This window comes from Botrytis sinoallii (genome assembly GCF_014898435.1).
Source record: "Botrytis sinoallii strain Bc 23 chromosome Unknown BSIN_003, whole genome shotgun sequence".
In the NCBI taxonomy this organism is placed as follows: domain Eukaryota; kingdom Fungi; phylum Ascomycota; class Leotiomycetes; order Helotiales; family Sclerotiniaceae; genus Botrytis; species Botrytis sinoallii.
In genome coordinates, this window is record NW_024066030.1 from 1,115,245 (window position 1) to 1,141,650 (window position 26,406).

Here is a 26,406-nt window from a genome sequence, read left to right on the forward strand (position 1 = left end):
TTTGCTTGAAGAGTTAGGTTATATATGAGCCTTGACTTACTCCAGATCCGCACGTTTATAGGCTTCTTGGTGTCATCAATACGATTAATTATGATATAAAGTCACATACTGAGAATTATGCCGCGTGTATCCGCTAGCGCGGCGTGTATCGTGGTGTAGAGAGAAAATGAGGCTCATGAGGCACTCGCATGGCTTTCCAGATGACGTGATGTGGTGTAGTCGTCATTCATAGCTTGGCAAGGGCTTTGTTGACTTACGAGAGGATTTTCTTTCTCAATGTACGGGAAAGCTGCGCGGCATACATGTTTTGAGCTGACATCATTGTTTTCGCGTACTCATTCTGTCTCTTTGGGGCGTCGTTTGCGCTGCTCTGCACTTCTTTAGGCTTTCAGTCGAGTCTGATTGCTGTTCTTGATGTGGAAATGGATGCTGTGGAGAATACAATAGTCTAATTCAAATCTCTCATCTATTTTTTTTGTTTGCACAAAATGCGAATGGCTCTATAAATCAAAACCTGCTTTCGCCCATGGAATGTGAATAAGAAGAACAATGAAACAAATGCAGCGTTCCATTTTAATCTGCCTCCAAATAGTCCCTTCACCCCTTTCCCCCTGAGGTTTGAAACTTGAATCCCTGATGAACCTGTTCACTTCGCCTGCGATGCTATGGGTGTCATCTATGCCACTTGAAATCGCCAAAAAAAAAATGAGCCGCAAAAAATATATACCGTCTAGAATCCCAAAATCATAGCAAAATTCCGGTACCAAAAATGCTGAGAAGAGAATTTTGGGGAAGTGTATCGCAATACCACAAGTGTCCTGGGCCACTATCTTGGATAACGGTCATTTTACTTGCTCATCGTAACTAAAGGATACACAAGTAGGAAGATTAGTATCCAGAAATAGTTGGAGGAGTCTCCCAATGTCTCAACATTTGATCCAGAGCTTCTTGCCACTCATACGCAAAGCAAGCAGCGAGCTGAGCCGCCTCCTCGGCTTCTGGGTATCGACCTCCCCACATTTCTGGTTTAATCGCTTCGCTCTCAGCATGTGTTTGTATCATCCCACTAAGATGCATTGATCAATATATGTTTTCATCTCATCTCACACAAATGACACGCGGAATGAATGGCCAGGACTTACTTATCATGTATTTTGCTCAAAACCAACCAGGCATAATTCCAACTCCTATCGCTGTTCAGATCGCTACTCACTCTCCATTTAGCATCATCGAGTAAATCGTTGCTGAAGGTGTAGTTTGGCGTCAAATTGCGAAGTTCATTGAGTAGATTGTGAGATGTGACATAGTAAGTCCAAGCCGCGGTCAAGGGATCTCGAATGAGAAGTGATTCCTCTTCATTAGAAGCTGCAGCTGTTCGCTCAATTCTGCATAGCTCCGTGAGCGTATTTACACGGTGCGTGTTGAGTGACTCGATGAGTTGAGCTGTGCTCTCCTGTCAAAGGTTAGCCATGTAGCCTGTGGAAGGCAATGAAGGAGCTCCAGAAAGAGTCTCAGACCACGACCATGATTGCAACAGGGAGTTTAGGGGAATCTGGTAATAAATGGTGGGTAATAAAAGGGTATCCTTGACTCACTTGGGGTACTGAGGGTCTAGAACTTCTAGAGCTTGAACTTTGACCAACTTGAGAGCGTCTAGAGTTTCGCGAAGACATAATTTTGACGACTGTACAGATGTAACTTGAATTTGTAGCGTAAAGTCTCTAAGAGCTAGATCTCGAAGGACCTTAGGTTGTTGATAATGTGAAGAAAAAATTGCAAACAGTGGTCAAAATTCTTAGATCTGCGGGTAGTGAGGAGTTTTATCAGGTTTCGTTCAAAGCCCTGAAGTTATCAAGAGAAGTATTTGAAGATATCGTCTCATTGAAGGAGAGACAGGACCTAATATATCCATCTAGACATAAGAGGCTTATCTGAGAACGCCCAAGAGTCGACAGAAAGACTCCAGGAGTTTTCCCTGTGCCGTATAAAGCAGGAGAGTCATAGAATTCTCCTCGTTCCCAGCAGAAGTTTCAAGATATCAGGCTTTTACGGACAAGCGAGATCGGAGCATGCGAAACGAGGATGTTGTATCATAGTAAAAAGACTTTAATAACATTGAATCATACAATAAATCTCAACGCCGCAAGTACAGCCTAGCACGTAACTCGAGGCACAATCTATCTCCCCATGCATCATGATGCGTCGCAGCTTGCTACTCACTCTTGAAGTCGCAAATGCCAAGCGTGTTGTTACAATTCGAGAGGCTCTCTGGACAATGAATCAAACCATAAGAAGTTGAAGGATCCGAGGTCTGATTATTGGAAGTATAGAAGAGTGCAGGAGGGAAGAAGTAACCTCTTCAACCTCATTGGCAATTGGGATAATTTTTGAAGCAGTACTGGGCATTGTGAACGTTTTAAGATACGGCCGCCTTTTATTGGCACGTACTTACTTACATGGAAGGCAATGGAGTATCCGGGCTATCTTCCACCCAATACGATAGAAGACTCTTCTAGTTGTCGTCCCATGTATGGTGAGACCTCATTAGAACTCTGGTATTGGTTGAAGGAATCTTTTGGCCTGGAAATAACCCCAATACCCCATGTCAACCGTAGCAGCCTTGCATGCTACTGATGAGATTTAGGATGATTCGTTACCGGTATCCTAATTTTAAGAAGAATAGCTTGACTTCAAGGCTGAATGGATGGTAGTTCTTTGTCAACAAGTCTTCACTGGTATATATGTTTTTCCCCTGAGGCCACAATATCAGTAACACAAGTGCTGACTCGGAATGGGCTGATATATGGTCAGCCTCAGTTACGAATAATAAATTCTTATAGGTCAATTCGAACCTCACTTTTCGACAAGACTGCAGCATTTTATGGCATAATTCTATCCAATCCATCTCCATATTCAGCTGTGACACATCATGTATTCTATCAATAGTCATAGTCAACGCGGATCAGAAGAGAAAAGTGTCAGATATAACAACGGAAGTAATCGAATAATTGGATCCAAACCACGATCAGATCACCCTACTCTATTTTTCACAGTAGCAAGGTGCGAACACAATTGCTGTAAAGTAAAGTAATATAATGTATCCAGGTAGCAAGAATGTAAAAGACGTCAGTTCACGGTAGCGTTTATCGAGTCATCTGTGGCACAGCTAATCTTCCCCGTAAGATTCCGTTCTAGAATGCTATACATATCTTAGTTGTGGCACAACGTTCTGATCCAATCATTCGGTAGAGTCGATCAATCTTACAAGCGATCTAGATACTGCAGACCGATAATGTATTTCTAGGCGATCTATAAAATGGCCTAAGATTCTGTGAAAAGATTATTTTTGAAGAATGCCTTGAAACCTCGGATTATAGCAGTGGGAGTTTTCACAGGTGTGTCCTATGAATGCAAGTAAGATGTCAGCCGGTCATCATTTACGATCCAATCTGCGGCACGTATTCAGGATAAGCTCGTTGAGATACATGTTCCCTTACAAGCTTATGTTAACCAATATCCAGAACATAGGATTTCGCTTCCGGGTTATTGGGATGCCTCGTGCGAACATTTTTCCTAGACTGGGGATGTTAATTCAAGCAGCAAGCTGAAATGAATGCTATTTTGTTTAAAATATGCCTTTTCTGACTTTCCCGTTTCTTTCTAAAGATTGTCATATTTTCACTTTATATCATCTGTGCTATTCTCATGAGAAAAGCAAAAGTTACAAGTTACTAGTGGGAAACATGAATCGGAAGGCTGTCTTCAAAGACGAGTTCTTATGGTGTTCAAATATCTTTTGTAATTTAGCTTCTATTCATCTGAAAGAGATCAGATATTCGATTCCATGGAATCAGATAAGTTGATATAATGAAGTCTGGTAGCCCCTGTGGGGCTGAGACAATGTAGCTTCGTGGTTTCAAATGGGCCTGGACAATTTAGATTCACCCGTCTCAAACGGACAAGAATTGAAGCTCATAGCCTTAAATGAGCCAAGAGAACAGGAGCTTATTGTTTCAGAAAGCTCAGTTGACTTTGCTTCAATTTATAAGGTAGAGTGAAGAGACAGAATTTGTCTTAAAGAACCATATTAAAGTCACCAGACTGTTGCCTCGAGATCTCCTTGTCAAATTGAGCATTCAATCGAATTGAACTTTTAACAATCTCGATTCCCATCACACGGAGTAGGAATCATTATAATTCGATGCCTGTGTCAAGAGTAATGTGTCTCGAAAACGTCGTGAGTCCTCACATTCGTAGACAAGCCATATAAAGACCATAGAAAAGCTTATCAATGAAATCCGACTCCCTATTTAAATTTATACCAATCTCTCATTGGAAAAAGTCACAACGCTAGCTTCCCTCGTGGAACGAGTTGCTCTCTTTTTACTCTTCGGTTCAATGACATTCGTACCTTTCGAACTGAAATTCCTCAAATTTTTGGGTGAGCACCGAAGTTCATAGATCTCATGTTCGATATTCGTCATGCTCTAGGCTAGCTAGAGAGAGCTTCAGACGAGAGAAGGTATATCACTAGGTATACAATGACTGTGCTCCGCTCAAACCAAGAACACTTCCTAAGCCCCCGTGAAGTGCGTTTTTCATAGATGATGAGGTCCACGAATTTATTCACGCTTGAGAGAAGGCATTTCTAAGATCCATGTTCTAAGGCCTTTCATCGGAGCCTATGCCCATGAATTGATCTATGGGGGGTCACAAAGAGGGTAGTTTGCAAGATACGGTGCTTTTAAATTACAATTGGCTATCGTTTTAGAAATATTGAGCTGAGCCCAACATTGCTTGGATTAACACTCAGTCCAGCATCCTTGTGTCTGATAGTACTCTTATCAAACCATATATGCTCTTTTTCTAGTCCTTGAACATCGCTTCCAACTGTGTCTGCATATCACAAAAGATATTTATGGCCTGTACAGAATATCAAAAATTAGTAAGTTCTACATCATAACTGAGTTGAAGAAAATCTGTCAACATAAACTCACCTGACTCAATTTTCTTTCCGCCTCTCCCTTCCCGCTCCTCGTAAAACTTATCCTCCACAAGCTCTCATCATTATCAAACTCCAACGCGGTAGGTTGAGACTTCTCCCGCTCATTTCCATCAAACAGAGATTTCACCGCATAGCCCTCCACAGCTGTAGCTGCTAAATCTCTCAACAGCGCCGGCGCAATCGTGATATGATCTACACCCGCTAGCGTCATAATCTCATCGATATTCGTCAGACTAGCTGGTAGTACTTTTGTTCGGAGATTATTCTGACTGTAGTATTGTTGAATTTCGAAGCAGAGCTGATGCGCTTTATTGGTATCCGTGAATCTGATTCTGGTTAGTCTTTTGGAATGCAATCATGATGATCCGATTTCGATAAGAAATGGGTGGATATATACCCCGCATCGAAATGAACTTTCAATTCATTAACATAAGGTGCAACATAAGTGCACTGGACCTCTCCAGCCAAAGCTGCCTGCTCAATACTAAAAAGAGTAGTGGCTAATGTTCTTATTCCTTCTCTTTCTAAATGTTTGCATGCTTGGAGTCCTTCCCATGTGCTTGGTATCTTCAGGCAAATTCGATTAGTGTCAAAGTCTGGATCGAGATGTCTAAAAATGGAAATTATCCCTAGATTGTTTAGTCTCTGTCAATATCTCAAGGAAAAGTGAAGAAATACTTCGTGAATCTTGAATCATTTCTTCAGTGCCATACGAATGATAAGGATTCGTCTGAACGTGAACAAACCCCGTGACTACGCTCGCGATTGCAAATTGTAATTTGACCATCTAAGCAGCTAAGTAAGCTCTTCATATTCATTTACATTTCAAGTCGATTCCACATACCGCAACTTCGACTGCTAGCTCTGAGAACTTCACATCTTGGTACTCTTGCGTTTTCAGTAGTTTTTCCGTAGTTTCCGCTGTCTCTTGGAGAAGTTTTTTGTTTTCCGGTTTCTGAAGCTCGAAAAATGCAATTGCTTGGTTGGAAGTACAATCTATGAAAGGACCAAGAGATTTCGCAACTGCAATTCATCGTCAGAAAAAGTTGTGTATACCGATTCATACAAGCGATCTCACCCTCAAATTCCATGGTATCGCAATCGACCACCGTCCTCGACCGCAACAGTTCCAGCAAGTTTTTGGGCGCCATCGTTTCGTTGTTTGAAGATACGATGTTTTTTGAAAGATCTTATTGCAATATACTCCAAGAATTTCAAGCAGTTTTGAAAAGATGGTTCAAGTATAAAACGAGAGGTCATTTCGGGTATATGCCGGTGTGAAGTGTACAATGCGGGGAAAGATTCGAAGAAGGTTAAGCGAGCGATATGTCGGATTACTTGCTTTGAGTTCAGGGGTACCCCACTATTTGTGCTACACAAGCTTTTGGGGAAGTCAAATCTGAGTGATACCTTTAGAGAACTGTGCAATGCTAAACAACATTCTAGCTTCGTAATGCATTAACTTATTGAATTCAAACATCTAGGGTTGAATTTTAGAATAAACCCTAAAAATTCACTGATTACACTCTGACCCGTTCTTAATTAAGCATCCATCCTTGATATCAAGCAAAAAAACCCCATCGTCCATTTCATGTCCTACACCCTCCTAAATTCTTCACTCCAGTCCTCGGCCGGTAGCCCCTCTGATCAACAAACCAAATTTGCTCATCAATCACCCTCTCTCCAATATGATGATCCCTGAACCATCCCTGAGCATTGACTCAAACACTTCCCATAATATGCTCATATGCGTGTTCACAGCTTTGAAAAGCCTCTCACCCACATCAATAACTTCTGTGTATTCTCGATGAGTTATTGATTCAACCTCGCGCTTATGGCTTTATATTCTTCACCTTATAGCTTCTTATTCTATAATGCCTCTTTGAATTTGTTACTCTTCAATCCTATGCGATTGTGATGACTGAGATATAAATCCGTGATTTCATTGTTCGGAGCTTTGTGTGCTAGCTGACTGAAGAATTTATATGCATAGTTGTGATCATCCCCATAAGAACTGACCACAACTCTAAACAGACGTCCCATGACCAACCCGTTTTCTCTTGGCTCTCCACTCTCCATAATTTCTGGGCTTTCCGTAACGATACCAGAATTGCCTAAGATTGTCTTCATCGAAGCATCCACGGCTGTGGATATCGAGGTCGCTGTAACGATTCCCGAACGATTTGTGTTTGCCAAATCATAGAGCGGAAAGCCTCTGGAATCGTTGTAGCTAAGTCTATCACCATCTGTCTTCCCACCTTGTACACTCAGCGGATAAGATTTATCTAATTCGTGGGACCTCTTCCCCGATTTCTCATCAGCAAAGGTAATAAAATACTCCGCAACACCAGGAAAGCCTAGCTATGAATCTTTCGGCTTATAATCATCACATAGACAACTTCTAATCCTGCAACAAGAAACCCGGACTCGCAGACCCCGGGTTCAATCTTCCCTTTCCGTAATGAAGGAGCTCCGGTAAGTTTACCAGTGCAGTACAAGAGAACCTTTTCGGGATGCAGGAAGCTTTTCAAAGCCCATCACCAACTTTGCATGTCGAGTTCGGATTCTTGGAGGAATATCGTATGGACTGGAGTTTCTTCGTCTGTTCCTCCAACTAGTTCCACACGACTCGCATCCAATGTTCCTTGAGTTCAGTAGCAAGTCTTGCTACGCTTTAACAATCAAAGTCCATCCATTCCCTGTGATTTGCAAAATACTCCAAAGACCCTCGGTATCAATAACAACCTCCAAGTTTCCGTCATTTTCTCCACAAGCACAAGCCCGCAAAGAGATTCGCGAATTTCACCAGATATAAATACCACAAAGTCATTCTCCGAAGCAGTGTCAACTATTACATGAAGCTAAGTCCAGTTTATGAATCTTCTCTGATAGCATCCATTATGATCTCCACAGTCAAACCAAAGAACAACCACATCTTTCCAAACAATTCTAGTTCCGGAATTGAAGATGGAGAAAAGATTTCAAACAATTCATATCGCGCTTGATCGAATCAAGCATTACCAAGTTCTGATCCACTAACCCTGGCTGGATACGAGTAGAGAGGAAAGGCGCGTCGTCATATCGCGCGGAAAAGGCGTATGGTACTTTTGATGGGAGTGGGAGGGGGAAGATCTCCGCGATAGTATGAAGTGACAAGATGGTTTATTCTTTTTTGATTTGACTGGATGATGATATCAATGTAATCATTTTGAGACAATGTATATATAATATTCTGGTAATAATACTATAAGGATATCACTAAAAATAATACAGCTATAACCAATACTATTCACTCCAACTCTAACCTCAATTTAACCTCAATCCAATCTCAATCTAGTCTCAATCCAATCTCAATCCAATCTCAATCCAATCTCAATCCAATCTCAATCCAATCTCAATCCAATCTCAATCCAATCTCAATCCAATCTCAATCCAATCTCAACCCAATCCCAATACAATTCAGACACCTTATCCCATCCCATTCCACCTTATCTCACACTATACTATCACATATCACTCTACCAATTACCAACCAACTACATCCAAAACAAATATAACAAACCTTCCACTAAACACTATCTACCTACTCAACACCTACTCACCTTTCATCCCACTCCATTCCAACCTCAATCCACTCTATACATCCAATCCAAATTTCCAAACTTCTCTTATATATAAACCCACACCAGAAAATCTACATCCAAATCCATATCCATATCCACATCAAATCTTCAATCTCTCAATCTCTCAATCTCTCAATCTCTCAATCTTTCAATCTCTCAATCTCCTCGCTAATTCAATCTCTCAACCAATTCGAATATCATTCAACTTCAAAATAAAATTCACAACATGAGAAGCATAAGAGATGTCAGATACCCAGACGTCATCTCGGGAATATAGTTAATTTTCTTGAATAGAATAATTCTAGTGGTGATGAGATGATGACATGACAAGTTTACCGCGCAGTTTTCATTATAGGGGAGATAAGATAGTTAGTGTATTGCGATTAAGCTGAATACCTCGATATCTACAGATTTGAATCAAGAGTTAATGAATAAGTATTCTAAAGAAGCGGGGACGACACAATTAATTTATTCTTCGAATTCGTGTATCACTGAAAGCGATAGTTATATTTCTTATTTCTTATTTCCAGATTTATATATGTATTTCATTTTATGTGCTAACATTAAGATATATATATAGTCACCTCCTCATCCCCCACATTCCCTTTATCCCCAAATCATCTAATCCTTAAAAGGAGCGAATTTACTCTTCCTCCTCAACGCAACTCCATACCTCATAAACAAAAACGGCACCGGTATCGCTAGAGTAGCGACTCCCCCTAGTACACTCATTGCTGGCCCTACCCCCATAGCCCTAAACATTGGGCCCGCCGCCAGCGGAAAGCCAGTCGCCAGAATACTTCTCAGGAAAGTATTCGCACTTACCGCGCTCGCCGCGTACAATGCATAAGTATCAACGAGAAAATTGATACACTGTTGAAAAATAATATTAAACCCAGCGCCGATGAATACCGACGCTATGACTGGGAGAATCCAGTGAATATTTGGCGCAGCCGTCCATCCGAACCAGAAAAGTCCGATTGCGAATAAGATGCCTCCGAGTGCCATGGGGGCGAGACGCGCTTCAGGAACGGGACCTCCACCTGCTGCGTCGACAATACGCGCGTAGCGGGGCTGATTGCCAAGATTTACTACGACGGCTAAATTGACTCCGACGAAGAGGCCGAGGAAAGGGAGTGAAGCTATAACGGGGGACCAGCCGCGATTATCGGAGAAGACGATCGGGAAGACTTCGAGAGTGAGATAGAGGATGGCATAGACAAAAGAGGCGTAGAAAGCTATACAGGTCACCATTGGCTCTGTAGTAAGCATTAGGAGGGGTCTCGAGAAGTGCTTCGTGACAATGGTCTTGGCATCGAGTTTGATTTCTTCATGTGGATGATAATAGGCATTATTGCCAGTTTCCTTGCGAAGACGAGCGGCTTTCTTCTTGAGTAGGACGGGGGTATAGACTTCGGGAAGACAGATCAAACACAATCCGAACATTGTAAATACCCAAATTGCCTCCAGATATTCCGTCCATCTCCATCCCAGATGCGGATTCACAAGCAAGGCACTTCCGATCAAAGGTCCTAGTGTCGGTCCACCTACAACTGCCACTGCATAGAATGTAACAGCCGTTCCTCGAGCTTTAGGACTCCACATATCTCCCAATGCTGCAGAAACATTCGAAACAGGTGCCGATCCGAATAATCCTCCAAAAAATCTCGTTATAAAAATCGATGCTGCGTTTGTACTTGTAGCCGTTCCAATGGAAAACAGTCCCAGACAAAATAGTGGGGGTAACATACTCCATCTTCTTCCCCAGAGCTCAGATATTGGTGCCCAGCAAAGTGGTCCAAATGCGAATCCCAATCTATTTTGAAATGTATCAGTACCCTCATCATTTCAAAAAAGCAAAACAAAACTTACATGTACAGACTAATACTCAACACACTAACTTCCGATCCAACACCAACATACGCCGCAATCGTCTTCCCCGCCGGACTAATAATACTACTCCCCAAACTCGCACTCAAAGCCAACATCCCCAACTGAAACGTTATCCAACTCTTATACAACGTCGACCAATTCCGCGGATTCCCTTGATCATCATCCCCATCCCAATCCACCAATATTCTCTCATCTCGACTCTCATTCGGACCCGAACTTTTCTCGTGATCAGCGACAGGAATTGTCTGAATCTCGGACGGCGAATGCGAGTGCGGTCTAGACAATTGCGAACTTGGCCGTCGAGGTGGCGTCTCGACATCTGTCGTTTCTCCATCGTGATCCTGCATGGAAGTGGCGTTTGAATTCCCCATTGTTCTCTCCTCCTTCTCTACCTCCCGCGCCAAAAAATCCCCCTCGATTTCCGTCTCGGTATCGGAATTGAGCATCATATGCTTCTTTTCTTTTGTTCACCTCGCTATTATACCTTTCCTACAATCTCGAGATTCTCTGCGATTTCAAACTTCACAAAAAGCGCAACCACCGAGAACCAATCCCAGAAGAATATACAAGAACCAGGAAACGCATCTTCGAAATGAGATGAAATAAAATGCGCAAAACAATCACCGCAGTTACACTTCGACCACTTACCCAAACAATCCAGAAAAAAAAGACTCCACTTACGAAAATAAACACAAGGGATCCTCTCAATGACGAATATATATCCATGTTACCAATCCCAATTAATCAATTCTCCAGTGCTTGTACGTACAGAGTAGTGACATCTTGCATCCACCGATTCCACGCACCCCAACGCCCAAGCTGGGTAAGAGATGCGTCCCAAACAGGAAAAAGAACGGTTCCCACGGCAAGAAGCTTTGCGACTGACTAATCCGATAACAAACCTAGAAGGTTTTTGCGAAGGAATCACGGGAATCTTATCTTATCAGCCTTATACCGCGGATCTGAAGATATTTGGACCAATCAGTGAGTGATGTGGCAATTTACCCCGGCCGGGACCGAAAAGATGCGGAACGAACGATGCGGATCAGGGTGAGTGACTGTCGGAAGAATGGGTCCGTGGAGTCTTCAAGGCATGCTGGCTCGAGGCTGGGGACTCTTGGAGAATATAAATAAGCGTTGAAAGTCGTCTACACCGTAGACTTAGTCCACTGTAGATACTTTGTACAGAAAAGTTAGCACTAGTCTAGCTATATATAGTGTAGTTGATACGCAGTATATCAACTCATTCCTTAATGTTAAGACCTTTCCACTCTCAAGATCCTCTTAGATAGCAACTTGGTTGATTTATATAACCTTCTTTATATCACTTAAATCTCATCACTCATAGCACTTTAACAAAGATGAAAAACCATAATGTTGCACCAATGTACAAATGAGACATGAAAAGCTACAATAACGATAATAATGAAGCTAGATATCCAGTAGTAAGTACAACGATCACTGTCGAAGCAAAAAGGAAATGTAGTCCCGCGGTACGGTATTCGCCGGCACTATTCTTCCTTCCACTCTACCCGCAACACCCACGCCCACAACAACGATCCATCAAAACCAATTCCACAGCTTAACAGAGACGATAACTTCACACGAGCCGTATCTCACAATCCTCCCTCACATGTAGTCAAATAACGCTAGACGTCCTAGAGTGTGGTCGCACCGCTCATGATCGTTCGGAAAATTCGTTTGCCTTCTCCAAGCTTGTTAATCTGGTCCTCCAAATATGCCCTCTCTTGTCTGGCTTGGCCTGGTTCACTAGCAATCGCCTCGACATCTTGGTCAGACATCTTGTTGACAGCAACAGGGTCGAAAATGCGTTCCAAGCCGCGAACAATGTGACGCTCGACTACTTGCGTAGTCACGTTTGCGATGAAAACCTTTTGAAGGACCTAGAGACACATTAGTCGATATTTGGTAAATGAATCTGAGTGAAAGGAAACGGACCTTGTAGATTGCCATGACACAATCCAAAGCCGCTTCGCATGAAACGACCTCCATATCTTTCTCGGTGCTCTTGAAGAGGCTTTCTTTCAATTTTTGGATCACAGGACCTAGCTGCACTCCTTCAGATGTCTCAACACCGGCGGAAGCATCCTGACAACATTTTTCGAGTTCTGCATTTGCTCGTTCTTGCTGGCGGCTTTTGATAGTGTCGGTGTAGTAGTGGTTGTAGTTAATTGGATGGTTCATGTTGTCTACAATCAAGTTATCCAACTCTCGAGTGGCGGCAGCATTCCGATTTCTCAACTCGTCCTCGATCCGGGATGACCACAAGCGTGATTCAACGTCTCTTGGGGTCATTTCTAGAAGTAAGTTCTTGAGGAACTCGGTGCACACATCGGACACTCGTTCAATGTGTTCTGCGGCGAGCTCTTCCCATTTGACGGATTGCTCCCAATACAGCTCTGAAATTAGTGAAGGGTTGTAATTTCCTGGAAGCTCCTTTCCACGAGTCCTAGTGAGTGCCTGCCTCACCCAATCCAGACCCTCCTTCTTCGTAAGTCTTTCAGGCTCGCCTTTTTCAACTGCTTCTTCTGCTTCCATCGTTCCTCTAGTCGATTGTGCGCCTACAGAATTGTCGATCTGGTATTTGTGACCTTTTCTACGCACTACTTCCGTGAATTGAGAGTTCATCGTTTGAACACAAGCTCGCATACGACGAAGGGCTGCTTTCTGATCGAGTTTGAACTCGGAGTTAACTTCACATTGAAAGTATCGCCCTTCATAATGTCCATCAACCGCAGCGGCGCAGATTTTTTGGACATCGGTGCTGAGCTGTACCAGATATGCTCGACACTCAGAAGGTGTAGATCTAGCATCGCCGAGCAACCCGAGTTGTTCACTTGCAGTGGCGAGTTGCGTTTCAAGATCACGACGGAGCTGAGGGAGTTCTTTTTTGATGTGTTGGAACAATAGAGCGGCCAAACGACCACGCAATCGTTCGATGCCGATGTGATTTCTCGACAAAGTCTTGAAGTTGGAGGCACGAAACCAAGAATCTTCCGCCATGTTACGTTCCATTAGAGAAAAATCTCTCTCTTCGTATCTTCGATTCTTTACCACGTGCCAACCCAGTCTAAATCTGACATTCTCGTTCTTCGCCAAGCTGATGAAAGCTTTCTCATTTCCAGAGCCTTTATCAAGAGTATCTGGCTTGGTGATGATACCAAGAGTGCGATCTCCGTGAGGATCGTGGGCCCTCACTCTCTTCAAGATTTGCTGATTCGCAATGTCGTTTTTTGCAGAGACAACAGCAAGGCAAATTGTTCGAGGCTGCTTTATGTAATGCTCTGTTATAGCTGCGACTGTTTCAACATCTGCAGCTGTTGCCTCGACAGTTTCAGAGGCGATCAAACCCGGAAGATCGACCAAAGTTAGCTGGGGACAATCTGGGCCACAATATTCAATGCTCAGGACATCTCTCGCAAATGCCCGTGGTGGAGCATTCGGGTCGAGATTAGCACTTATACCCATAGCTTCCATGGCTAGATCCATGATTCGAGGAAGTTCATCAAAATCTGTGATGCTTTCCACAAACCCTTTAATCATGGTCTGCTCTTTAGATGGCCGCTCATCATCCGGAATAATCTTGATAGTCAGTGTTTTCGTGTCGGCGTTACGGAGACTAATCTCAGTTGCAAAACGAGTACATAGATTGTCATTTCTCGGGAAAGGGATTTCGGTCAATGCCTCGAGAACCGAACCTGTGGGTGTAAAGTTCAGCATGCTTTCTAACGCAAAATACATATAAAATTACCAAAACTCCAAAGATAAATTGTTGTACTTACTTTTACCAGCAGATTGGTCACCGCAAACGACCAGTTGTGGAAGGGGCAGAGTATTCTCGAGGCCACACTTTCTCAAGTGTGCGACGGTGTCAAGAACACGTTGCTGCTCCTCTGTTTGTAGACCTTTGAGAGAAGATGTAGTCTTCAGCTCATCTTTGGGAATTGGGCTCTGAGGAGTGATTGGACTATCGTGAAAGCTCTCATCATCTACAACGACGGATGATCCACGAGAGGGAGACCTATTGATTACTTCGGCGTATCGAGGTGCTTCCTGTCTAAGAAATTCCTGTCTGTGCATGACTGGTTGCTGTATCGCTTGATTGCGTTGAAAAGATATACTGTTTAGAATAGTAGAAACGAAATTCATACAAGAAAATTTGCTGTGAACAAAAACTGAACAAGAGGTTATCTCATCATATTTGTACCTCGATCACTCAACTGACATATCCACCTACCTCTCTTCCCTTCAACGAGGCCTTCCAAACGGCCACCCTCAAGCATGCTGCGGAAAGGTTAATTCATGCAATACATGCATGTTACCGCATCCCTCCATCAATAAAAAGCAGGCATGGTTCTAGAGCTAAACGCTGCCCTAATCCTTGCTATAATTTTGAGGCCTACAACTCCAACCAGCCAATCATGTACACACGGATATGCAATCAAGAATAACAAGGCGGCCTTCCGCGCTGATCAATCTCGATAATTTAATTGAAATGATAAACATAGACATGTTGCAAACGCTGAAGAAGAAGAAAAAATCATCAAGAATCGCAAACAAATACAAAATAATGTATGTATCTGCGCGACTCGTCGAATCAAGAAAAAGCATGATCATGAACGGACGAACAAACGAACAAACAATACCACACCACACCCCACCACACCCCACCACACCATCAAGCTGTGCCTCTCCTTCCTCAATGCAACATTGTAACTCCAATCTCTAACCAAAATTTGCCCCCAAACCGCTGAGCCGCAGAAAAACCAAACCTGCTGAAAATGTTGGTGACAAGTTGGCTCTCCCCATTCATTCATTCATTCGTTCATTCATTCATTCATCCAGGATACCATACGCGTTTCGCACCACAATCTCAAAACACAATGATAGGTAAACATAGAACATATCTAAATCACCATATACATCCCATCCCGAAAGAGATTTATCTACAATTGGAATCGTGAGCGACGATTAATTCCCATCTATTGGGAATTGCATCGGGGAAGAAGATGTTTTGTTCCGTTTTGGGAAAATAAATAGCTAGGGAGGTGGGTAAGATGATGACATGAAACGACAAGGTAGTTTTGTGACCTTGCCTAATGGTAGGCGAGGCGCATTTCCGTGCCTCACTCACTCACCTACCTACCTACCTACCTCGCAACCTTCCAACCTTACCTACCTAGTTTTAGAGATTCAGCCACTTCTAATGAATGGCTAGGCAGATTTTATTTTGTGATATCCAGGCTAGGTGGTGAGTGATATTGAATTGAATCGTATCGAAAAATACCTGACACATCCATATGCATGAACTACAACAATAACGATGATGCGGAGACCCTAGGCCTCGAGATAGATACGGAATATCAGATACAAAATTTGATTTCATTTGTTTTTAGATATTTACTTTGATGTGGTTTTATAGATATTTGGATATATATATCTAATCATCTCAAGTATACAAGCTCTTTTTATTTTTGTTTTCATTCTCATTCTCATTCTCCTGCGCTAGTACTCGGCTATATATAAACTTCATGGTATCATTTCCTCTTTCTCTATTCCTATTTCTTTTCCTCCACATCACCTCTCTTCATCATCAAACCCACATCTCCTCAAAATCCCCACCTATCTATTCCCCCAACCCCCACTCAATATTCTAATACATCCCTACCTAGGTTGATACCCACCACTTCATCATATCTCTCTTTGCACATCCCCCCTCTCATCTCAATCCTATTCTCTCCTATCTCCTCTCTCAGACTCCTCATCTCAACTTCTTAATCTCGCTACATGTATAACCACATACCCATTCATTCAAGACCTCGAAAATACCTCTTATCCTGTTTGCTATTTACTTTCTCCCTCTCTCTCCCTCTCCTTCTACTCTACATCTCTCGAGGTTGTTAAATTAGGCACTCATTTACTCATCTCCTCCCCCCTCCCCTACCACATTTTCCATCCCATATCTCCCATCTCCCATTTTCCAACCTCAATCTTAATCTCAATCTCAATCTCGGTTTCATCTCATCTAACCACTTAGCACCTATCACCCAACACCCCTCCCTCATCCATACAACTTTCTCCTTCTCTTTCTCCTTCTCCCTCTTCCCCTTCCTCTCCCTTTCAACCTCTCCACCAACATATTCATCCACCAATCCATCCTTCCAAGTCCCCTCCCCTAAGGAATCCAACATAACACAATACACCCATCTAATCACACCCCTCCTCCTCGCTCCTCCCCCTCCCAATCCCCACTCCACTGCACTCTACTCCTCCCTCCCCCCAAATCCTCAGTTCCCATAAACTACAATTCCACTTCCACTTCCACTTCCAATTCCCAACTCTTCAAACCAGAAATCTATCTCCACGCTATACTCTCACACTCACTCTGCTCTCTATGCCCAATTACTCATACAAATACAATATGAATATAAACACAAACACAAACACATACCTACATACACCAAGTCCAAATCCAAATCCAAATATCTCCAACCATCAAACACTCAACTCCACACAAATGACTTATTAATTTATAAACAACATATTCATAAGTATATTCATATATTGATATTTCTCTATGTATGTATGTAAATATAGGTAAGATAAAGATATTCATCCATCTATCTACACACCACACCACACCAGACCACATCCCTCCACCTCTCAACCATACTATGAAATCTCTTCTCGGATGCCACTTAAAATGCATTTCCGATTGATCCTTCCCTCCAATGATTAAATTCCACAGAACTCACTATCTTCATACTGCTTTGCTCGTAGTCGCCTCTCATCCAATTCATATGTCATTATTCTTCCCACTTCATCTTCTTCGTTGTCATCATCACCTCCATCTCCAAAAAATATTATCAAAAACACCTCCCTTCCCACCCATCCATCCATCCATCCCAATCCCAAACGAAACCCAAATAAAAAATATCGATTTATCCATCTATACCCAACCAGTCTAAATCTTCAAAACTCGCTCAATTTCACAAACGACAAAGGACAAACAAAGAATACCAAAATCCAAGTCTATCATATCCAATCTCATCACATCTTAACCCTTCAAAAAAATCTACCCAACACATCTCTACCCAACCCAACTTCTATGTTTCCCCTTTTCCAAACTATCAACCAAAATACATTTCAACCCTGATTGACAAACTCTACTTCTTCCCAAATTTTTGAATTTCGGTCCAAGTGGTCCATTCACATAATGATATTGACCCACAAATCTCCACTGCCTCCAATCAGACAATTCATAAAATTTATCTCCCCAATGACCATTGAACCAAAACCAACCCGTGGGTGCATCTGGATTTTGTGCCGCGGGTTGAAACGAATCAGCCATTGTTTGAGCGGGAAGATTAGAGGTGGCGAATCGTGCATCGACATCATGAGTAAGAGATGTATTGAAGAAGTAGGCTCGGTAATTAAGAACGGGATCCCAAATTGGTCCTTTATCCGTGACGTCGGCGAGAAGTTTGAATGGCAAAACGTATGGATGTGTACCGGGAGTCGCATACATTGCGTGAGATCCCACGGCACTGTAAATGACTGGTCTTCCTTTTCTTCCCGGACCTTGACCTTTCTCAACTGCTTTATAATGATATCCCAACCCACCAAAATGGGCAGAGAAGAAAACAGCTTTGGGTACACCATTGTAAAAGCGAATGAGAGAATGTTCCCAATCACCAACGTGATTTCCAAATCGCATCTTCAAAACGGTTGTACCAAGATTGTAGGAATAAAAGTAAAACCAAAACGCATCCACGATACCATGTCCTTTGTCCACAATAATTAATGTCGCCGGAGCTGGGGAGTATCCTGATTGATCTGGTTTACCGGAAGAATCTCCACGTTTCTTCAAATTGCGCTTGCGCTGTCTGGTAATTTGAGGTTGTGCGCGAAAGGTTGGCTCAAATGGTGCGACAATACTCATTCTATCTTCATCACTCGCATCGTCCCAGGCTTCCTGGCCATCTTCTTTAGTCTCAATGAACTCCTTCTCTTCTTTCACTTCTACTGTTTCCCAATCCTCATCGTGCTTGATTTCATCTTCATAAGGTATTGGTTTATTGTAAGCACTCCCAAGCCACCTGGGTCTATCTTCCACATCGTCTTTACTTTGCATAAATAAAAGTCGACCTCTGCGTCCTTCGTTCAGTAGATGTAAATTGTGTAATGTATGTTCGGAAGTATTCATATGCAATGAAGTATGATTTTCGTAAGGAGTAACATGATTTAAATGTTCCTCGATGTCCGCAGGCCAGAACTTCTCCCCCGAGTAAAGATGTACGAGAGGTGCGTGGTCAAGAACATATTGTGGAACTTCTTTCAGTACTCGCTCATCGCCATACAAATCGTCTGGGCGCATCTTGGGGGCACTCTTGTAGGCATCACCCCATTCTACCCAACTTGCATCCAAGTCATCATCTCCCATGATTTTCTGATCTCTTGTAACTTTATTTAATCGACGTTTCCAAGCCGGATCGGAATGATAGTGAGCAAGCCCACAGAGACCCAGCCATCTACATGATTGTCTATCCAAGAAGTGTTTTGATGTAGCAATCCAGCGCGCATCCTCTCTCATTTCCTCTGATATATGTGTATTCGGATCGAGGTATCGATGTAACGAGGTGGCTCCGAACCAAGTCAAGCAGACTAGGACGATTCCCAGGAGGATTCGTCGTATAGGAATCATATTGCAACGCTTCATATACAGCGTTTTAACAAAAAAAAAAAGGGTATCTTAAACTCAAGGAAATGAGGAAATGGAATGGATGGACTAAATCATTGAGGGTTTCAAAAGACGACCAGCGGATCTATTCGCGATTCGAGATGGATTGCGATCGGACTTAAAGTCGAGGTAGGTGGGTGGGTGGATGAGTGTTGGAGTTGGTTGAGTTTCTTTGTTGATGGATTAGGAAATCAATTGATTTTAAAATAGACGTGAATGGAATGAATGGAATGATTTAAAACTAGGAAAGTCAGAGAGAACAATAGCTTTGTCAGGGAATTATTCCTCATCACCTAATCCATCAATGACTCTCCGAAGAAGCCGAGCTAAGATTTAGAGTATGGATTGAAAGGAGGGGATTGAAGTTTAAGGCAAGACCAGGAAGGCAGACAGGGAAGACAAGGGAGGCAAGGTAAAGCGCTTATCGATTGTGATGGAGTATGAAGGAACGGTGAAGGGGTGGTAAGATCTAATACTCCATATAATAAGTGGAAATGTTGATTGTACTCGGTATATATACAGGTAGTAAAGTTATAACCTTAATAATGATGGGTCAATGAGATGTTTGTAATTCCTATGTGCTTCACTTTGTATCAAGTATTGTATGTGCCGATATCGAATAATAGAAACGACAACAACGATGAACACTTGGACTTGGCTATGTTGAATCAGAAGTTCTAAAGACGGATAAATCGGGATTGATGATGGGACTTTTATTGGTGTTTAGAGATCTAACTAGGTGGTATGTATGTAGGTAGGTAGGTGAGTATGTCGGTAGATATCTAGTAGATATACTAGATAGTTATAGGTAAGATATTTTATAGTACTTTGAATATATTTAAAGAATAGTCAGTATATATATATATATTGGTATATCTATTGATTTATCTATCTATTTATCTATTTATCTTTATCTATTCATCTATTCATCTATCTATAATCCATCATCGTACAGTGAATATAAAAATCAAATCCTCACTCAATATAGATAAGCCTCAAGCCTCAAGCCTTACTTATTAGTTTACCTAGATGTAACCCATTAGCACACAGTTAGATAGTATTGAATGCATACCACTCACCACTCACCACTCACTCCAGAATCATTATCCTTACGTCGTTATGATTGCATGACTGACTACTGCTTGATTGCATACCTAGTACACCAACACAAGATCAGACAACCAAATGCCAATGAATCAATCAACATACATAATCTCACTGTATCAAATGCAATGACCATAAAGCAAGAAGTCTGGAATGCATTGATTACCTCCCTACCTCCCTACCTAGACTCTACTTCCAAGCTTCACTGCCAACAAAGCAGGAACCAAATATCTTGTCCCACTTCTTTTTTCCTCTTGCATTAACCTTGAAATCTTTTAATCCTTGGAATCTGGGAGAGAGAGAAAATTGGTTGTAAGGCTATGTATGATCTTCGGGTAGATCTAGTGGATCTGTTAGATAGGATGAAGAATCATGATTATGTTAATGAGTATACAATACCGGTATCGTATACAACATACAACATATCTAGAACTTCAAACTGATCTAAACTCGGGGTAGGATAACTTCATGGTTCATTTCTATTGATGAACTTGTTATCATCTACTAGGTATACCTCACACTCAAACATTCATCCAGACCAATCTTCACAATCCAATCTCATCTTTTCCTACCACATCTCCATCAATCCAATCATCCCAGCACATCGCCTCGTGTCATGATGTGTTGGACCCGGATAGGCTTTTCCTACCTTATCGTCATGCATATTCCAGGGACGATGAACAGGGTTTGGATTTATGGGCCACGGGTGGGCATACATTAGAATATTAATTGGGATGAACGTTTTCATGTGTCGGAATATACTGGTAGACTCGGTAGAGTAGAGGGATTAACTTCTTTAATCGATTCAAATTATCGATTCTAGACTTGATAATCATCTCTTCCTTCTTCCTCGCAAGCAAGTAAACAGAAACCCCGACAATCCGGAAGAACTCCGATTTAAAAGCTGTAATGCATTTCTATCTTGTAATCCTACCTACCCACCTACTCAGACAAGATCTTATATTCGAAGCTTACCTACCTACCTACCTCATCGTACAAGGTTACTTCTACAATATACGATTCTCACGTATACCTCACATGGATAGGATTTCTATTGATTTGAAGTCGAACCAGTTCAAAAAATAATCGGAAAGAAAAGAAAAGAAGTGGTTACAAGTAATGGTTTAGTTAAGTATTTGAGTTAACAGCGATTTGAATCCTTCATTAGCTCAAGTTTGAGTTTAAGTTTCGACTTTTCAGACTTTTTAAGGGGTAAAGAGAAAATATGAGGAGGTTCATTCTTGGTTTCTTGAATGATACTATGCTATGCTGGATGTATATGTGGTATGTATCATCATGAATAGGATTTATTGAATTTGGTGTGTATGATGGATGATGGATGATGATGGGATTGGTGAGAATTTGTATTCTCATATCAGGATATATTTGGCTGCCAATAACTGGTGAAGATTGATCAGATCATATTTGCCTATGACTTTCGCGATATGAATCAAAAAGTTTCGAAGATTCAACTTGTCTAGAGACGAGGAAATGAATACTTGAGTGTGTATCGTATAGTTTACTGAATAAACGCACGCAGTATCTCAAATACATTCAAATCAGTTCAGGTTGCACTACGCATAATTATAAGTTCTATGAATCAATACTCCTATCCTAGCTGGAGGGTTTAAACATTCTATACATCAAGATACTTCTGCTTATTCTTTTCGTGATAACATGATCCTTTCTTCAAGTGATTTTCGAGTTATACGGGCTTTTTATATAATTTCATTTTGATACATCTACCAGTTCATAAACATTAGTGTTGAGTATTTAGTTCATCATTGTTCATGCGTGTTTTGTATTTTCTCGATTTAAACCACATCTCTATCTCTTCGATTCATCAACTTTAGATCCTGAGGGTTTAGTCCGGAGAGATGAAATATACTCATTAATAAGAATTTGAAGTTGTTTCAAGTTCTCAATGTCATATTGGCTGAAAGTCCTTTTTATGTATCAAGGACGTAGAAATAAGTGAGTTTGGGATAGGAAAATGACAGGATGGTTATCTCATTGATTTCTTAGTAGAATTCATTACATCTATTGATCTATCTCTCTTTTTGAGAACTGGACTTTAGATGAATAGATAGATTTAAGAGGCTAGAGGTATGAGAAGTAGTGGTGTGGGAATGAATTATACTTACTTCTTCGTATGAGAGTTATATCTCATTTGCAATAATCTGGCTGGGAAAGATGAAGCTTGATCGTATTCTCATCATCTCATCTCATGCTTTCATAATCTTGCTTCTCGTTCAACGATACCTAGATAGGTACAGAAATATCGGGATCAAAAGTTTGATGTTTCGAATAGAGAGTACCTACCTATCCTCAGCATCTCGGTATATGTTGGATCTGGATGATTCTTCCTGATCAATGACTAATATTGAGTTGAGAACTGGTGAAGTTTATAGATCTATTAACATTTGAGATTCATCTCAACAGTCTTGAAGATAAGTAAATACCTAGGTAACTATCAACCCTAACATCCAAATCAAATCGGCGATATTGACTTCACTAACCCATTCTTAGCCCACGAATAACAACCTTATCCCAGTTTCTAACCATCCAACAATTCTCGACTCCATTGACTGATCAAAGAACTCACTACACAACCCAACCGGCAAGTAAACACCAATCCACAGCCCGCAGCCCGCTACCCGGTCAGCGGGCACCATCTCGGGGACCATGCATCCCAACAATTGTCAGATATCCGGACTTGGCTGCGGGATATGCATGAACATCCGAGTGCTTGGAAACTTGAAAGTCGGGATGCGGAGACGGGACGGGCTTCGTAAATTACTTGTTTGAGCTTGGTGCGAGGGGTGAGATGTGCAACAAATGGATTTTTATTTTGTTGTTGGGTTTTCGGTCCGGATGATGATGATGATGATTATGATGATGTTTGAGGGTTTGGATGTGGGATGTGGGATATTAGATGTGAGAATGCTGGGGTTGGTTCGCGTGAGGATGAATTGGGGATTGGTATTATGGTGGTGAGAGGATGTAGTTTTTTGGTGTTGGGAGAGGGGGACGGAAATTGGAAATGGGAGATTGGGAAAGAAGGTATGACGTGAGAGCTGCGTGAATGCTCGCTTTTGGGGGATTGCGATGAGTGAAGGGGGGTGAAGGTTTCAGATCGAGGTGACTTGGGAGAAATTTGGTGGGTCTGAGACTCTGAGTCTACGAGTGTTGACGAATCTGTTCGTGTGGCTGCTGTGCTTTGGGGGGGGATTACAAATTTACATCGAAGAACAGCGAATAAGAGATCCATGGAGTGAGTAAGATGATTGATTTTCTCGGTCTTGAACTTGGTCTTGCTGTTGGGTGGGTAGGTAAAGATGTTTGGTATGGATTTACGAGGATGTACTATATGTGTGTATAGATGATATGTAATGAGGTGAGATGAGAGGAAAGGAGTGGAGATTAACATCTCTTGATGTGCGATGCTTGGATGATGATTTTGGGGTAGGTAGGTAGGTAGGTAGGTAGATATTTTTAACAATGCATTAATTATGCGTACAATGAAGTTCAAACATCCCTCCAAATCCATACGCACATCCGAAAATCGGAAAAAATGAATCAAAAATGGATTATCCTGAATCTTCAAGCTTGATCCAGAATGTCTCTCACAGATCGACTCGTCATTCTCGAGACTGGGATATATTTTATGAGTTGAATAGGGGTATAGAAAGGGAGGCTGGAGGGTGGATGGTTGGAGATATTGTTATAGGATGATACGGTTATTTGTATGTATGTGATAAGTTGAGTTTTTCTTTTTGGGGATGATGTTGAGTTTGTGGGTGGGAGGGATTGAGAGAGGGGATAGGGGAAAGGAGAGAGATGATAAATGGGCGGGTAGGAGGGGATAGGAGATAGGGTCCAATTCGTGGAGGACTAGGAGTTGGGAGTTGGTATCTTTCATATTGGAGAGGATATGAGGAAAGAAGAGATATTTAGGAGTTTCTTGGTATGGTCTCTAAGGGATGAGCGGATTTACATATATGTGTGTGTGTTTGTGAATTTCTTACAGGATTCTCTGTCGACGGTTTACTCAATACTTCATTTTAATTGTAAGGAGAGAATCCCGGATGGCAGTTCTAATATCTCAGATATGCCATGAGTCTTTCCTCTTTATAATAGGATGAATATCATACTAACTAAAGAATATGATGATGTTATATGTGTTCAGCATCTAGTCGAGTAGACTAGATGCTCAGGAGGTTATCTCATGATTCACATTATGTGTCTGGTTTAAAGGGTTATAGAATGAATTATTGGATGGAAGAGGAAGAGGAAGAGGAAGAGGAAGAGATAATAATTATATGATAGAATAAAACCAAAGAATTTGTTCTATCTTGCGGATTCTCAAAGATAGTGATGATGAGAATGAGAATGATGAGATGGGATGTAGAGGATGTGTTAGTATTAAACATTCAGTTGGAGTTGAAAATAATTGAAGAGAGAGGTGATGAGCGAGTGAGGGAGATTTTAGAAGAAGTACAAAAGAACATAATACATCCAAGAGAAAACATACCGTTTGAGAAAGAGAAAAGGAGGCAAAGAAAAAACAAAAAGAAGCGAGGATACGAGTAGAATTATCAAGGATCGGAAAAGCAGAAATAAGAATAATAAAACAAAAAAGTAAATAGAAGGAAAGACGTAAAATACGAAATAATATTAAAAGAGAAGAAAAATCCTACAAGAGACTTAAAAGACGAAAAGGAGGAATCTAAGCGAAAAATCAAGAGTAGATGTAGAATCTGGATGAATACATATATACACTCCTCTGAATCTACATTCCAGATTTGATTTCAAATGAATATATAGAAAGGCTTTCCTCTTACTCTCCTTGTCTATTCTCATCTCCGAGTCAGTGAGTAAATTAATCACTAGATATTTCTCACCTACTCTAAGTCTTGAATCTTCGCGGGAAATTAATTCAGATATCGGTTATCAAGATATATACTAGTATCTCATCTCTTAAGAAAGAACAGCTTTCTATACTCTAATCAAGATCTATTCTCTTCTTTCTATATACATCTATAATAAGTAGATAACTATTCGATAAACATTATACTCTTACTATACATAATAGACTTCCCTATTATATAAGCAAATCTTGATATACTCGAGTATATAATCAAATCATACTCTCATTTTCATATCAAACCCTAGAACTTCCATATAATATAATCTATAAGAGATAGAATAGTACTTTAGAATCTATAATTCAATTTACTCAATTTTAGCTATCGATACATATTATATATACGTAGTATATTTAAAAAGTATACTACTCCTACATACCCCTCTATCAATCATCAATCAATCAATTTCTCAATCGCTAATCAACCCCCTCCCCCCCTCCTTTCAAACCACAATATCCTACCCCACCCACCAATCCCCAATCCCCAATCCTCTCACTCCCCTCCTTCCAACCCCCCCAAACAATCACTACTCCCACTCCTATCCATCTCTTATTTCCCATCTCCAATCTCCCATCTCCAATCTCCCATCTCCCCCCAAAACAAAACAAAACAAAATCCACAGATCACACACAGCAACTCAAAAAAACAGCAAAAACAATTTGACCTACGCAGGGATCGAACCTGCAATCTCTTGATTCGTAGTCAAGCGCCTTGCCATTGGGCCAGCAGGCCTGATTCATCTGATAAATGAATGGTATTTGTTGAAGAAATCCGTGAGTTACGCGCATATAAAGAAATTTTATGGTGGGGTGAAAGAATTTTCCAGAGAGGGGTTGTGTTGTATCGGGTGGGGCGGGGTAGTTTGGTTACCGGTGAGGGTATGTCTTTGTTTGCTAGTTTTGAATATATCGATAATGAGTACGGTATATTGTTGTGAAATGAATATTCTATCTTCTCTTCTGCAACAATTAAAGGTATTTCACTAGTATGCTATGCTATACGATTATGTAAATAAATTCGAGAGGGTTTATTTGTCGAAATCACATGCGATATCTATGAGATTCCCCAATTGTATCGAATTTTGACCTTGTG

General features: G+C 41.4%; 7 protein-coding genes across 7 annotated transcripts; all 7 read right to left on the minus strand.

Annotated features, from left to right (window-relative positions):
• Positions 1-888: 888 nt before the first annotated feature.
• EAF02_002069 (uncharacterized protein) lies at positions 889-1,673 on the minus strand (the record flags this gene model as incomplete). The annotated part of the gene is made up of 3 exons (XM_038898117.1): positions 889-1,066; positions 1,143-1,453; positions 1,596-1,673. 3 exons carry the CDS (start codon positions 1,671-1,673, stop codon positions 889-891), a joined length of 567 nt encoding a protein of 188 aa, XP_038761809.1.
• A 3,052-nt stretch (positions 1,674-4,725) lies between these two features.
• Positions 4,726-6,210, minus strand: EAF02_002070 (uncharacterized protein). The gene is made up of 6 exons (XM_038898118.1): positions 6,084-6,210; positions 5,850-6,028; positions 5,684-5,792; positions 5,403-5,634; positions 4,998-5,331; positions 4,726-4,923 (listed from the first exon to the last, which is right to left on the minus strand). The coding sequence occupies exons 1-6, from the start codon at positions 6,154-6,156 to the stop codon at positions 4,867-4,869; spliced, it is 984 nt and encodes a 327-aa protein (XP_038761810.1). The 5' UTR covers positions 6,157-6,210; the 3' UTR covers positions 4,726-4,866.
• A 664-nt stretch (positions 6,211-6,874) lies between these two features.
• EAF02_002071 (uncharacterized protein) lies at positions 6,875-8,085 on the minus strand (the record flags this gene model as incomplete). Its single annotated transcript, XM_038898119.1, has 3 exons — positions 6,875-7,362; positions 7,551-7,649; positions 8,046-8,085. 3 exons carry the CDS (start codon positions 8,083-8,085, stop codon positions 6,875-6,877), a joined length of 627 nt encoding a protein of 208 aa, XP_038761811.1.
• Positions 8,086-9,249: 1,164 nt separating this feature from the next.
• EAF02_002072 (uncharacterized protein) lies at positions 9,250-10,970 on the minus strand (the record flags this gene model as incomplete). Its single annotated transcript, XM_038898120.1, has 2 exons — positions 9,250-10,444; positions 10,501-10,970. 2 exons carry the CDS (start codon positions 10,968-10,970, stop codon positions 9,250-9,252), a joined length of 1,665 nt encoding a protein of 554 aa, XP_038761812.1.
• Positions 10,971-10,999: 29 nt separating this feature from the next.
• EAF02_002073 (uncharacterized protein) lies at positions 11,000-11,247 on the minus strand (the record flags this gene model as incomplete). The annotated part of the gene is made up of 2 exons (XM_038898121.1): positions 11,000-11,164; positions 11,203-11,247. The coding sequence occupies 2 exons, from the start codon at positions 11,245-11,247 to the stop codon at positions 11,000-11,002; spliced, it is 210 nt and encodes a 69-aa protein (XP_038761813.1).
• Positions 11,248-11,834: 587 nt separating this feature from the next.
• EAF02_002074 (uncharacterized protein) lies at positions 11,835-14,825 on the minus strand (the record flags this gene model as incomplete). The annotated part of the gene is made up of 4 exons (XM_038898122.1): positions 11,835-12,425; positions 12,481-14,240; positions 14,325-14,717; positions 14,780-14,825. 4 exons carry the CDS (start codon positions 14,823-14,825, stop codon positions 12,180-12,182), a joined length of 2,445 nt encoding a protein of 814 aa, XP_038761814.1. The 3' UTR covers positions 11,835-12,179.
• Positions 14,826-17,632: 2,807 nt separating this feature from the next.
• Positions 17,633-19,246, minus strand: EAF02_002075 (uncharacterized protein; the record flags this gene model as incomplete). The annotated part of the gene is made up of 1 exon (XM_038898123.1): positions 17,633-19,246. One exon carries the CDS (start codon positions 19,244-19,246, stop codon positions 17,633-17,635), a length of 1,614 nt encoding a protein of 537 aa, XP_038761815.1.
• Between the last annotated feature and the right edge of the window lie 7,160 nt (positions 19,247-26,406).

Excerpts from the sequence above, each read along its gene's own strand:
- EAF02_002070 (XM_038898118.1), bottom strand. The coding sequence starts at position 6,156 with ATGGCGCCCAAAAACTTGCTGGAACTGTTGCGGTCGAGGACGGTGGTC. Across the intron at positions 5,793-5,849 it reads AGCTAGCAGTCGAAGTTGCG|ATGGTCAAATTACAATTTGC; the intron begins GTATGTGGAATC and ends TTAGCTGCTTAG. Across the intron at positions 5,635-5,683 it reads AATGATTCAAGATTCACGAA|GGATAATTTCCATTTTTAGA; the intron begins GTATTTCTTCAC and ends TAAACAATCTAG.